Below are 14,396 nucleotides of genomic sequence, written 5' to 3'. Positions count from 1 at the left end.
TGCAGGGGGGTTTCTGGATGCCAGAAATGTGGGGTCAGGTGCAGGGAGCTCTGGGTGTGGGGGATGAGGCTTGGTGGCAGGGTCTGGGTATGTGGGGGATCCAGATGCACGTGAGCTGAGTGAACGGGAGAGCAGCTCCCCGTACAGTGACCCCTCCCCCTGTGGCTGAGGAGTGATGAGGGCAGGAAGCGGGGGAGGGGAATGCAGAGCTGGGTGAGGTTTCAGGGTGCAGGGTCTGACCCCACTCCAGCCACTCTGTGCAGAGGAAGTGTGCTCCTCCCCCACACCCAGCCCAGCTGGGACTAGCAACTGAGCTCAGCATGGGTACGAGCCACCAGCCAGGACATCTCCAGCCCTGGATGGGGTTATGGAGGGCCAGCTGTGGGTGGGGGGCTTTGGCAGGGCAGGTGCAAGAGGGCTCTGGATGCAGAGGATAAGGCTCAGTGGGGTGGGGGTGCAGAGGGTTTGGGGGGAGTTGTGGGTGCAGGGGGCGGTGAGGCCCGGCAGGGGAGTCTGGGTATGGGGGAGTCCCCAGCCTCGTGCCTCTCCCGCCCAGTGAGTTCTCTCTTTGCTGGCTGCTCCGGGCGCCCAAAAGGACATGTCTGCCCAGCTAGGGAGGGCTGTGTGACCACTCTTGCGGCTTCCCTTTGCTTCCCCATTAGAAGCCATTTTTCTAAGGGGAAGCAAAGAAATATGCGGGGAACATGAATTCTGTGCCTGTACAGTGGCTTAGAATTTCCTCAAGAGTAGTATTTACATGAAACTTGGCGCTTCATTTTTCTAACCCAGAAGATACAGTGTATCCATACACATTTATTTAGGAAATTATACATCTTAATTTGCATTAATTCAGATTTTTAATTGTTTACATTTTTATTACGTTAGAAAGTGTTGAATGATGCATTTCTTAATTACTACATTAAATTTTTACTTGCAATTTGTGTAACACTCTATTTAGATGGAAATTGGAATTAAATTAAAATACACAAACAGCATTTTAATAATTTTTATTAAATAAATTACCTTAAACATAAGCTTATTTTTTCTCATCAATACCTATTTTGCATTCAAAATTGATTTATTAAACAAAGGAAGTATTATCTGTCGTTAGTGAATTGAACTGACTGTTTCTGGTCACCATGCCCTTCAAGATTTTAGTACTAGTAGATCTCATCATCCCACACCTAGTTTTTATTCATCAGCTAGAAGAGGAAAACAAGCTTTCCTTCTTTTTCAATTTCCAACCAGTTTCTTAACTTTAAATGAACTAGTGAGAGACGACCCATAACTCCTGATAGTGGGGGGACACAATTTAAAGGTTCGGTCACCCCCGGAACAGCTCGAGTCATGCCCCACACCGTTTAAGCCCACCCCCCTCACCCTCAGTCTCCTCTCCAGAAAAGCAGTGGCTCCTGCCTGCTTCTCCCCGTGGGGCGCAGTTTGCCAGCTCTGGCAGCTGCTGTGCAGGGAGGGGGCCCAGATGCACCAAGTGACTGAGCGGGGCCAGAAAACTCTGGCAGAAATCGGTGGGGGGGCACATAACCTTGCATACCTCCTCCACCATCTGGAGACCTCTGGGAGAAGCAAGTCCTGTCTCCCCTCTGCTTTCTCTGCCTGGTGCTGTTTGCAGCATTAGGCCCTAATTTACAACTACTGTCCATCATCCTGAACTTGATTATGCATTGGCGCACTGCCCATTGAAGCTAACGGGCCTTCACGTGCACAGAAATACACCCACACAGATCACAATGCAGTATCAGGGTTTTAGAAATGACATAACTACTTTTAACTCAGTACAGATTTAGTCAAACAGGAAGTAGGATTGTTCATATTTTAATAAAATGAGAATATTACTTTATGTCTTCTTTAAATCAAGACATGTATTACATTTACAATTTGTAGCATCCTTATTAAAAGTAATTAGATTGTGAAATTTCTACTGAGAGTTAGCTAGGCAACGTCAACATCCCCACCCATAAATGACCTTGCCTAGTGTAACCTGTGGTAAAACTATAGTTTCTTGTCACCACTATGGACTATACACTCATGGCTTTTAACAGTTTACTAATTCATCATTTATTAATCGTCTTCAAAACAAGACAATACACCATTCATTTTTTAATAAGATACCACCCAGACAAAGGCTGCATCAAGGGCTAGTATACAGAATCAACCCTATCAGCTCAGATCTTGTCATACTGAACCAATAGCTCTTACGGCATGAATTCCTCCATCCATATGAACAGATGTTAACTGTAAAGTTTAATTATAATCTCTAGGGCCTGTCTACACTAATTAAAGAACTATATGTTAGCACAGTTCTCAACATAGGTAGGAGAGTCCTTGCTACGCTACATTCTTTATTACCAGGCATTCAGACACTATTAGACTAAATATTCAGAGCAGTGTTGCCAGTCAGGATGTGGAATATATATGGTGAATTTAGTACACCGTTTTCCTGTCATCATTATTAGTTGGTCACTGATATGATCATTCAATTTACTCCCGAATTAAGCATACATACACAGAAAAGCAACTGTGCATCCTGAAGTTTTGAAATTTTTAGGATGCGAATTTACAATGCTTCTTAAGTGATATCATTCTTGTGTTCAGCAATCCTACCAATTTGACCAATCATTTGCTAATGCCAGTGGAAGATTTGTGGTTGACTACTATCTTCTATAGGAGTAAAAAGAAAAGGAGTACTTGTGGCACCTTAGAGACTAACCAATTTATTTGAGCATGAGCTATAAGAATATAACACATTATTAAAGAAGGGCATACAGCATTTTTATCAATTAAATGCTCATTCCAACTCCAAAAAAATCAAAATAAAGAAATCAAACAAAATTGAACCATAAAAAACTCCCACTCCAAGCAGAGTCTTTACTCTGAGAAGGAAGAAGAGTGAGAAACTCAATGAAGTCTAAGAATTCCTCTATTGCTACTGATTTTACATGGGAGGTGCTCAGATGTTATGGTGATGAACAGCAGTATAAAAACCCTAAGATAGACATGAACAGCAGTCAATATAAAAATGCTTTCTGACTTTCATTACATTGGATATGGTCCTTAATTCCCAGTGAAACCAATGGGAGTTTTACATGCAAAAAGACTGAAGAATTAAGCCCACAGGGTTTGTTTTCAAGTGTTTAAAATAAGATATCACTTGGGGGCCACATACTCTCCAATATTATAATGTGCAATTCCTATTGGCAATGCATAAGGACAGCATATGGGCCTTTAGTTTGTTACAATTCAATCTACTGGTCTTTGTTCCAAATTAAAAAATTTCCTTGCAGGTAGAAATTCCACAAAACCTTTTGGTACTATTTAGGGGTGGACAATCAGGTCAATAAAAAATATGTACACATCTTGCAAAGTTAAATTCATAGTCTTTAGAGGAAAAATTGTTCCAAAAGTTTGAATTTCAAAGAACTGAAAAATCAGTTGCTTTAAAAAATGTCTTAATACATTTTAATCCTTTGACAAGGTTCATTACTAGGGCGCTACCAAATTCATGGTCCATTTTGGTCATGTTTGCGGTCATAGGATTTTAAAAATCATAAATTTGATGATTTCAGCTATTTAAATCTGAAATTTCACGGTGCTGTAATTGTAGGGGTCCTGACCCAAAAAGGAGTTGTGCTGGGGTCACAAGGTTATTGTTGGTGGGGGTTGTGGTACTGCTACCCTACTTCTGTGCTGCTGCTGCCTTCAGAGCTGGACAGTTGGTGAGCAGTGGGCCCTACCAAATTCGTGGCCATGAAAAATGTGTCACAGACTGAGAAATCTGGTCTCCCCCCATGAAATTTGGTCTTTTGTGTGCTTTTACCCTATACTACACAGATTTCATGGGGGAGACCAGTGTTTCTTAAATTGTGGGTCCTGACCCAAAAGGAAGTTGCAGGGGGGGGGTCACAAGGTTATTGTAGGAAGGTTGCGGTATTGCCATCCTTACTTCTGTGCTGCCTTCAGAGCTTGGCGGCTGGAGAGTGGGAGCTCTCCACCAGCAGCAGCAGAGCAGAAGTAAGGGTAGCAGTACTGCAACCTCCCCTACAATAACCTTGCAAACCACCCCCTCCCCCCAACAACCCCTTTTTGGGTCAGGACCCCTACAATCACAACACTGTGAAATTTCAAATTTAAATAGCTGAAATCATGACATTTACGATTTTTAAAATCCTATGACTGTGAAATTGACCAAAATGGACTGTGAATTTGGTAGGGCCCTATGTATAGTATAGGGTAAAAGCACACAAAAAGACCAAATTTCACAGGGGGGAGACCAAATTTCACTGTCTGTAACGCATTTTTCATGGCTGTGAATTTGGTAGGGCCCTATTCATTACTTTTACTTGTGGTAAGCATTTTTCTCCTCTTCTCTCCTCCTTCCCCCCTCCCCCCCCCAACCTTTATCCTGCAGCCAAGAAGCACATATAGTAAACTGATTTCAGAGTAGCAGCCGTGTTAGTCTGTATTTGCAAAGAGAAAAGGAGGACTTGTGGCGTGTAAGGCACCCCTGTCTGGGTTTGTGTGAAGGACTACCTTTGGGGGGAGCGGGAAAGAAGGCAGGCAGACAGACACATCAAGTGCTCTCCAGAGTTTCAGTTTTCATTTATTAAAAAAAGTCTCTAGTTCTTATGATTGTGACTAAAATGTGAAATGAGTCTAACCAGTGCAGACACCTGTCTGAGTCTGCACAGAGTCTGAAACAAGAGATCTGATGTATGAAGTGCCTCATTCATCTTAAGGGGTGATAACTTAGATGCCTTTAAGTGTTATCATTGTTAATTATTTCACTGCTCAAAGCACATCAAGAAGGAAGGAAGGAGAGGAAAGTTTATATACACATATCCCAAACCTTGGGGTGCAGGGAGGAGTGAAGGACTGGCAAGGGAAGAAGGGAAGGAGAAAATGCGGAATATATGTTTACATTAAAAATATAACAACACATGGTGAGGTTGGAGCAAGGGGACACGATTGATTTTACCTTCCTGAAGGGGGCATTCAGCCTTCAAAAGTCTGGGAAACACTTCAGTAAATCAGGACTGCAGAACATTTGAATCATCAGTATAATTCCATTTCCATTCTACTCTATATTTACATCAGTGACAATCTTCTTAGCATATGTGCAACATATGTGACCAGGATTCATCAGTGACAATGAGAGGAGTCTAGAAGGCTTTTAAAACTTTTCTTACAGTAGATTATTTCTAAAAATTTATCAACTGAAAATTCTACATAGAGAGTGATGAAGTTCCAGATAAAGGAACAGACCACATTTCTCCACCCAACTCCACCTACAGCTTGGAGCCAGCAATTTGCATTACTTTCAGTCACTGTGCACTGTAACATTGCTGCAGTGCATTTCATAAGCGTTGTGGCAGCATTCCAGATGCACAAAGCATTTTAGAGAATTCAAGTCTGAGACAGCACAAACCTTGTGTGGACAAATGCTGGTGTGAGTGATTTTGAGGAAGGGGAAATAATGTAGTGGCAAACAGAAAGTGTAGTCTTTCGTCCAAGATCACCCAAGATGGGGTGAGAGGAGAGTATAAAAGGAAAAGGAGCAAAGCTGAATGGACACAAGAGCATAAGATCAGATCAGAAGGAAGAGAATGATACTGGGTATGGTTACATCCAAATGAAAAAAGTTGGTAGACAGGGAAGAACAAAGAAGAGGTACAATGGGGAAAGAGAAAGAGAGAAAAAAACAAAAAGAGGAAAACAAGAGAATGCAATAAAGGCAAGAAGAAAATAGGGTAGATACAGAGACAAAAGAAAAGGAAAGATAAGATAGACTATAGTTTGACAGTCACACAGGCAGCACTGCCTCAGGAAGAACCGGTTCAGGCACTGGGAAGTGGTGGAGCTACAGGGCATGCCTGAGTCACCTGACATAAAGCTATTGTAGGAAATGTATTTTTTAAGAGCAAAAATAAAAGGGAAAAAAAAGAGAACTAAGGGGGCCTTATTTTCTTTAGTGTTCAAATGCTTCTTAACTGATTTTACTTTTCAAAAATATTAAAGTGGGAAGCCCCCTAACATTCCTGTAACTTGATTTTAAGATTCTAAACCCTGAGCAAATTTCACTTTTCTCTGGCATCTGGTCTCCTTTCTCTTACCCTTGCTCCTATTATGATTGTTCAGCTCACCATATGAGCAGAGCTTTGCCTCTGGTTCCCTTATACGTCTAGCGGCCTCTAAGGAAAACACCCCATGATTTTAAAAATAAAAATCTCAACAGTTGCTCTTTGGTAAGTGTCTGCATTACAGCCCCATTCCCCAAAGAGGATTTGGGAATTTAAATCAATCTGATTTTTTCAGCTGAAAATAAGATACATATATTTTCTGAAACAAGTTTTGTTCCTTGGAATAAGGATTGTATTTGCTTTGATTATTTCACTGAGATATACCTCCAGTTTCTACAGGAATGAACATAAATATTGATTTTTTTTCTAACCATTTTAAATCATCTGGTAAAAAAAACTCATAATTGGTCCGAATACTGCTCTGCAACAGATGCTTCCATGTTTTCCTCCTAATCTCTTGCTTATTTTAGACACTATTTATAGATTTTTTTAAAGTATATATTTTATTCTGACTGAAATATACGGATCCAGCTTGTTCATAAATTTTAACAACCAGAGGTTAAACTGAATCATTTACTACAAACATCTTCAGGCTCCAATGCAAGACAGGAATTCAAAGCATGCATTTAAGTATTTAATGGTTTTAATTTCTGGCTACATAAAAACCACCAGCTTCACTGAACAAGTCCATGCTTCTCCCACATCCCAACAAAAAGAAAAAGAGACACTGAAATAATTAAAAGTGCAAGCTGGACATCTCAGTATCATAATTAAATAGTTAATTAGCTGTGCTCTTTGTAAATCTGCTTGAGTAAACACAGAATTGTAAGCATTGTAATACATGGAAATTATTTTTTTAATGGTAAGCATTAACATACCAAGCAAACAAAATGAAAACAAAAAGCCCAAGAACGCTGTCTTTTTAGTTACAGTTTAGACCGGTGTGTGTCATGCTGCTGTACTACAAACAACAGCCATATTTCTTCTGTCTTATAAATCTGTAGACAACACCTGTAGATAGATTTTATACTGAACATAGTCCATCTAATAATTGTTTTAAATAATCACTGCATTCCTCAAATGTCATCACAAAGTTTAAAGAGGTACTGCACCAATCTACTAGTAAACATAGCACGTCCTACCTGGAAAAATAGAAGGTCTTTTCTTAGGGCGCCTTGGGTGTATAGGTTCTAAATTCTTAATATTTCTTTGAAACTTTCCTTTAATGTCATTTCCTAGGAGGAGGTCTGGTGGTAGGCTGCTCCGTCTTGTTGATTTATAATCAGTGTGATATGAATTCAGTTTACTCTTAGTCCTAGAGCACAAATTGTTGTCATCAATTGCCATTATAGCAGACTAATTTGTAAAGCTACCCCAGCATAAGACCAAACAGTAAAAATCTGCACACTCAAAGGCTTATTTGATGGTGGTTAAACTCCTAAGCAACACCTGATGTTCTCATGCCTAACTCTGCACTGGTTTGGTAAGTTTAGCAAGTTGATAGGCGTGGGCTAAAACAGGTGTAGAATTACTATGTAGCCCCTCCTTTCAATGCTTAAACAACACAGGGGAGGAGACACACTGAAATCATTAGATTAAAAGGTTTTGGATCTCTAGGAAGATTCAACAGATCTGAACTCACCAGCTCCTGCTGCATAAAAGGGAAAATTTGCTTAATAACAGCCACTGTATGGGGTACTAGATGCATCCGATGAAGTGAGCTGTAGCTCATGAAAGCTTATGCTCAAATAAATTTGTTAGTCTCTAAGGTGCCACAAGTACTCCTTTTCTTTTTGTATGGGGTATTGTACTTCATGTTTCATCAACTGTATTTCACAGTTCAGTTCATTAATGTTTTATCAGCATGACAAACTAAACAAGTTGTTGCTCAACTGTTAAACAAACAACAACAAAAAGCACAGACCCTCCAGGTATCTGTCAGGGGAAGGAAGGTACAGTTTGACCAGTGTGTTTGGGTTTTTAGCTGGGGCCTGTGTCCATCTGTCTCAGAATGAGTGTTACTATCTGGCCAGAAGTAGAGCGCATTTTGAGAGTAATGCCCCAGAGATTTTTATGCTCAATTTCTGTATTAGTTTGGTTTCTACTCTCGGAACCACTGTGGCTTGTTTTCTCAACAACATAGTGTTTCTGAGATTATATATCTCTAATTATTTAGGCTTCGTAATATATATACACACACACATGCCTACACACATTCTCTCTCCGCACCCCTGCCCCAAGAACAATTTTAATAAATGGCAGACATAGCAGAGACATTGGGAAGGAGCAGTAATAAAATTATTCCTTAACTGTAGCCAGGGTTAAAATGTGGCAGCCTAAATAGTCAGAAGTTTACTATTTTGATATATATTCTGTACATATAGAACATATTTACAGACAGACAGAGAGGTCTGCACAATTTCCATTTAACAAAAAAGTAGGGATAACCTGCCACTGAAACAACATGATGTTTGCACAAACCTTTCAACAAAATCTTTTTGCTGTCTTTGGATTCTAGAAAGGCAAAAAGAAATGTCAGTGCATCCATGTCTTTGCTATAGTTTTGTAAATATACAGACAAAAATCACTAGTAAAAGAAAGTCATCAAAAGTCAGCACCATTGCAATTCCCATAAAACCATTCACTGAGTTTGTCTGACATTTGTATTATTTTAGGGGTTCATAGACTGATGGGAGTGAAGGTGCAAAACCATGTGAACTGAATCTGCCAGAAAAGTTCAAACTTGTGCAAAAGAGAAGCCAGCAGATATTGCTCTGTTGAAATAACAACTTTTAATAAGCCGTTGGTGAACAAGCAGGGTGACAATTCTACAAGTCTCAGTAGCCAGTCTTTAGCTGACTGATGTTAAACAGGCTCTGTCACAACATTACACTGCCTCTGCAGAGGCTCCTCCTTTCTTTCTTTGAAACATTTCCTCGGCTTTCAAAAGAAGGATTTTCATATTGTTTTGCAAGGTGCACAGATTTAAGAGTTTGTCAACAGGATCATGATTCTATGAACTTTTAAACAATTTTAATCACTGGATTCAGATAGTTGGGGATCTGAAGTTCATCAAGGCTCCCAGGTGTGTTCTACTAACACCATGCACCTATAACAGGAAAAATTAGAACTAAAAAATGGCTGGACATCCCAATGGGACAGCTGGGATGCTTTAACTTTAGCCTGATTAAAGTGAAGGTGGTAGCTAGCCTCAGGAAACAGAGGTCCTTAAGATATTTGCAGATTGTGGCTTCTTTCCAAAATGAGAGATCCATTAATGCCAAAAGTTGGAATGGGTCATTGTCTTGGATCCATGCCTTGCTACTGGTTGGAACGGAGGCTGTGGACAGAAATCTAGAGTGTGACAAGCCAGAAGTGGTTTACTTTACTGTGTGTGGGGCTTAGACCCACTTCTGCACACAGGCCTCGAAAGGACAGACAAGTTCTTCCACAGGTTTCAGAGGAACAGCCGTGTTAGTCTGTATTCGCAAAAAGAAAAGGAGTACTTGTGGCACCTTAGAGACTAACCAATTTATTTGAGCATGAGCTTTCGTGAGCTACAGCTCACTTCATCGGATGCATACCGTGGAAACTGCAGCAGACTTTATATACACACAGAGAATATGAAACAATACCCCCTCCCACCCCACTGTCCTGCTGGTAATAGCTTATCTAAAGTGATCATCAAGTTGGGCCATTTCCAGCACAAATCCAGGTTTTCTCACCCTCCACCCCCCCACACAAATTCACTCTCCTGCTGGTGATAGCCCATCCAAAGTGACAACTCTCTACACAATCTTCCACAGTGCATTTCCAAAAGAATTCATATAGTGGTGCAGCTTAGTGCAGTGCTAAGAACCATGGGATAAGCATCCAGAAAAGTCCAAGTGCCTCACATGAGTGAGTACATCCCCAGTGTGCATACAGCAATTCGAGTATACCTTTGCACTGGAAACACTCACACACAAGCTAGGCTAACCTGGATGCTGATCACCAGGGTTAACTCGCAGTGAAGAAATACCAAAGAAAGGAGTTTATAGCTCTAGGCTGTTACATTCACCAAACATTTCAGTGATAAAGGTCTGTTTGTTTTTTTCTTAAGTTCCTCAAAAATAATCTACCACTCAGATCAACATATCAATACCTCAGGCCAATAACTATGTAAATACCCTGAGCCTTCATGACTGGTCATTACTTGAAGCTAAAGCTGCCTTAACTAAAAAATGATCCACTTTCAAAATCATATCCAGATTATACTGGAACTAAGGCCTTGTCTACACTTGGAAATTTACTAAAATAGCTATTCCAGAATAATTATTAAGACCCTGTGCGATCACTCTTATTCTGGAATAAGAGTGCCTTTTCTGACTGAGTTTAATTTATTTTCACATGATACCAGAATAGTTATTTTGGTAAACGTCCAAGTGTAGACAAGTCCTCAGTAAGAGAGGAGGCAAAACAGCATTGGTAGAACTAAAAGTGGGCCTAAATTAATTAGATTAAAAATTCTAATTTTTAGAAAAGGGAAAAAGCTGTTAGTACGATTGTTCCATTATAAATTACCTTTGAAAGCTTCTGTACTATAAAAAAATGCACTATGATGTGCCCTGGCAAGTGCTGGAGAGGATGTAGAAGGAAGGGACACACACATATGATTGTCAGGAGCGGCCTGTGATACGAGATTTTTGAAAATAAATCTTTTCAATTATACAGAACATTACCAGTAAATAAATACGATTAATTCCCCAAACCCTAATTTCCCCTGATATCGAGACTAGAGGAAATTTCATTTAAATGAGACAGAAGTTAGTAGCTCAAATTGTACAACATCAAGACGTGGTTGCACTGTATTGGAAACAGATTCTAGTAAAGGAGCAATAGCTAAATCAATTGGAAAAAATACAGCTAGGTAAATTCTCAGCCAACAATCAGCAGAAAATATAAGTATTATGATTCCCCCTGAACTAATTTAAACTGGGACTCCATTATAAAACTACTTCCAGCCCTGACAAGGAAGCAAACAAACTGTGAAGGAGGAGTAGCAGTTAAGGAGAGCTGAACTACAAAATCAATTACTAAACTGGGGCAACACCATGGTAGAAATATCCACAACACAAGAACGGGTAGTAATGGGGGACATTTTCTACCCAGACATCTGTTGGGAAAGTAATACAGCAGAACACAAAACTTCAAAAAAGTTCCTGAAACATATTGGGGATAACATTTTGTTTCAAAAAGTGGAGGAAGTAACCAGGAGAATAGCCATTTCAGAGTTGATTCTGACTAACAGGGAGGAATTGGTTGAAAATCTGAAGGTGGAAGGCAATTTGTGTGAAAGTGATCATGACATGATAGATTTCATGATTCTAAGGAAAGGAAGGAATGTGAGCAGGGGAATAAGGACAATGGACTCCAAAAAGCAGACTTTAACAAACTCAGAGAACTGGTAAGTAAGAGTCTGAAAACTATCCCAATGTGAAAGAAAGATAGAATAGTAAGAGGCCAATATCCGAAAATCAAAAAAGAATCCTAAAAATTGAAAATATGGGAAAGTCGCCAAAGATGAGCTCAAAAGAATAGAGGGACAAAATCATAAAGACTAAGGAAATGAGTTGCACTGAGCAAGAGATATCAGACAATAAGAGGAGGTTCTATAACTACAAGAGAAAGAAAAGTGTAGGTCACTGCAAAGTGGAGGAGGAGATCCAATAACAGATGACATCAAAAAGGCTGAGGTGTTTAATGGCTATGTGCTTCAGTCTTCACTAAAAAGGTTAATACTAATTAGATACTTAACACAATTAATATTAACAACAAGGGGGAAGGAACACAGGCCTGATCAAATTCATCCTTGGCGTGATGAAGTATCCACCCCACACAAGCCCGAAATAGGTTAATGTGGACCAAAAGGAGCCAATTCACTTCAGATGCTGCACTTGGAGGAGAGCAAGAATTGATAGGACCAAAAGGCAGATGAAACCGAGTTAGCGCAGGAGCTGGGACCGGATTATAAACCAGGAAGGGGCTGCAGGGATGAGGTCTGCAGTCACTCCTTAGAGGGAAAGGGAGTTGGCCAGGGACAAGGAGGAGTTCCAGGGGGATAGTAAGATCTGGCTTAGGGAGTCTCGCAAAAGGCTGAGACAGGTGAAGTAGCCATGGAGAGCAAAGGAATCTCCAGTAGTAAACCAGAGACAGGCAAGGAGATAGAGAAGTGGGGTAGGAAGAACCAAGAGAAACAGCAACAGGGTCTCAAACTAGGGGTATGTCTACCCTACCTGCCGGATCGGAGGGCAGTGATCGATCCAGAGGCAGTCGATTTATCGCGTCTAGTCTAGATGCGATAAATTGATCCCCGAGTGCTCTCCCATCGACTCCTGTACTCCACTGCCGTGAGAGGTGCAGGCAGAGTTGACGGGGGAGCGGCAGCAGTCAACTCACCGTAGCGAAGACACCACGGTGAGTAGATCTAAGTACATCAACTTCAGCTACGTTATTCACATAGCTTAAGTTGCATAACTTAGATCGATCCTCCCCCACAAGTGTAGATCAGGGCTAAATACACTTAGATTGCTAGTCTCAGGGCCCTGGCTGGAACTCAGAATAGCAGGGAGGCCTGGATTTCCCTACCAGCCACGAGGAAAGTGATACAGGATCTAGAGACATGGAACAGAAGACTGTCTGAGGTGGCATCTGGACAGCTTTTCCAGTGGGATTTTGTTACCCTGGAATGGGGGGACTCTATAGTGACCTTCCAGAGGGCTGAATCATCCCAAGGCACAGAGAGAGAGAGAGAGGGACAACAGTGTGAGCAACCAACGGAAGGGTGTGCCAGATGGGGTGAGAACTAATTCCCAGAACCAGGCCACAAGGTGGCGCACCTGCAGTGAGGAGAGCCCTTCACACTAGCGTACTTAAGGAACAATACCAGAATGATTGGCAATTATCTTTGAGAAATCATGGAAGACTCATGAAATACCTCTCTTTAAAAAGGGGAACAAAGAGAGTCTGAGTAATTATAGACCAGTCAGCCTAGCTTTGATACTTGGAAAGATACTGGAACACATTATTGAACAATGAACTTGTAAACACCTAGAAGATAATAGGGCTATAAATAACAGCCAACATGCATTTGTCAATAACAAATCATGCCAAACCAATCTAATTTCCTTCTTTGACAGGACTACTAGCCTAGTGGATGTGGGGAAGTTGTAGGTGTTATATATATTGATTTTAGTAAGTCTTTTGACAGTTCCACATGGCATTCTCATAAGCAAATTAGGGAAATGTGGTCTAGATTAAATTACTATAAAGTGGGTGAATCACTGGTTGAAAAAACACACTCAAAGAATAGTTATCAATGGCTCACTGTTAGACTGGGAGGATGTATCCAGTGGGATCCTGCAAGTGTCTGTACCAAGTCAGGTATTACTCAATATTTTCATTAATGACTTAGATAATGGAGTGTAGTGTATGCTTATGAAATCTACAGATGGACACCATCCTGGGAAGGGGTTGCAAGCACTTTGAAAGACAGGATTATAATTCAAAACTACTTCGACAAATTAAAGAATTGGTCTGAAATCAATAAGATAAAATTCAAAAAAGACAAGTGCAAAGTACTACGCTAAGGAAGGAAAAATTGAATGTACAACTGGCGGTAGTTCTGCTGAAAAGGATCTTGGGGTTATAGTGGATCACAGATTAAATATGGGCAAACAAAATGATGCAATTACAAAAAAGGCTAATATTCTGGCATGTTTTAACAGGAGTATCATATGTAAGAAAAGGGAGGAAATTGTCTAACTCTGTTTGGCACTGGTGAGGCCTCAGCTGCAGTACTGTGGCCAATTCTGGGTGCCACATTGAGAAAGATGTAGGTGAATTAACTAAAACTAAACTATTAACTAAACTAAAACAATCTTTAAAAAAACTGAAAAAGGGAAAGTTAACTTCCTTGGTGAGCTTGTAGGAGGGGGAAGGAACAGTTCCAGGGAAATCTGATTAAGCTCCTTGACATTTTGTCTTTTATCTGCAGGAGAAGCACGATCACATGCATCTACTGCTTTTCTTTTATACCTTTTATGAGTCTCATTTGGGGGATTTATAATCTGAGTAAACTCCAGATCCACAAGTAGTTGTGGATCTGAGCAGTGATCTTGTGCTACCACCATTGCTGTCAGCATGGACAGAACCGTGGCATCCGAACAGACATTCTGAATGGTAATACTTGTTACAGTAGGGGGTATGACTCCCTTTTAAAGATTTACCTTGAGCACATCTCAGGCTTCAGTCTAGAATCTA

The 14,396-nt window shown here is 40.6% G+C and overlaps 1 protein-coding gene across 5 annotated transcripts in view; it reads right to left on the bottom strand.

The window, feature by feature from the left end:
• The window catches only part of FRY (FRY microtubule binding protein), a 375,793-nt gene that overhangs the window by 319,972 nt on the left and 41,425 nt on the right, over positions 1-14,396 (bottom strand). The window contains exon 1 of one of the 5 annotated variants that reach the window (XM_048847143.2): positions 7,238-7,531. The exons of 2 other annotated variants lie outside the window; for them this stretch is intronic. In XM_048847143.2, coding sequence (XP_048703100.1) covers positions 7,238-7,442 — 205 coding nt within the window. In that variant the 5' untranslated portion in view covers positions 7,443-7,531. Of the gene's footprint in view, positions 1-7,237; positions 7,532-14,396 lie in introns of those variants that run through there. 2 more of the 5 variants (XM_048847097.2, XM_048847088.2) reach the window with 2 other exon arrangements.

The sequence above is a fragment of the Caretta caretta genome, chromosome 1 (assembly GCF_965140235.1).
Source record: "Caretta caretta isolate rCarCar2 chromosome 1, rCarCar1.hap1, whole genome shotgun sequence".
Taxonomy (NCBI): Eukaryota; Metazoa; Chordata; order Testudines; family Cheloniidae; genus Caretta; species Caretta caretta.
Note: the sequence above shows the minus strand (reverse complement) of the source record. Positions and strands in the feature narration are given on the sequence as shown.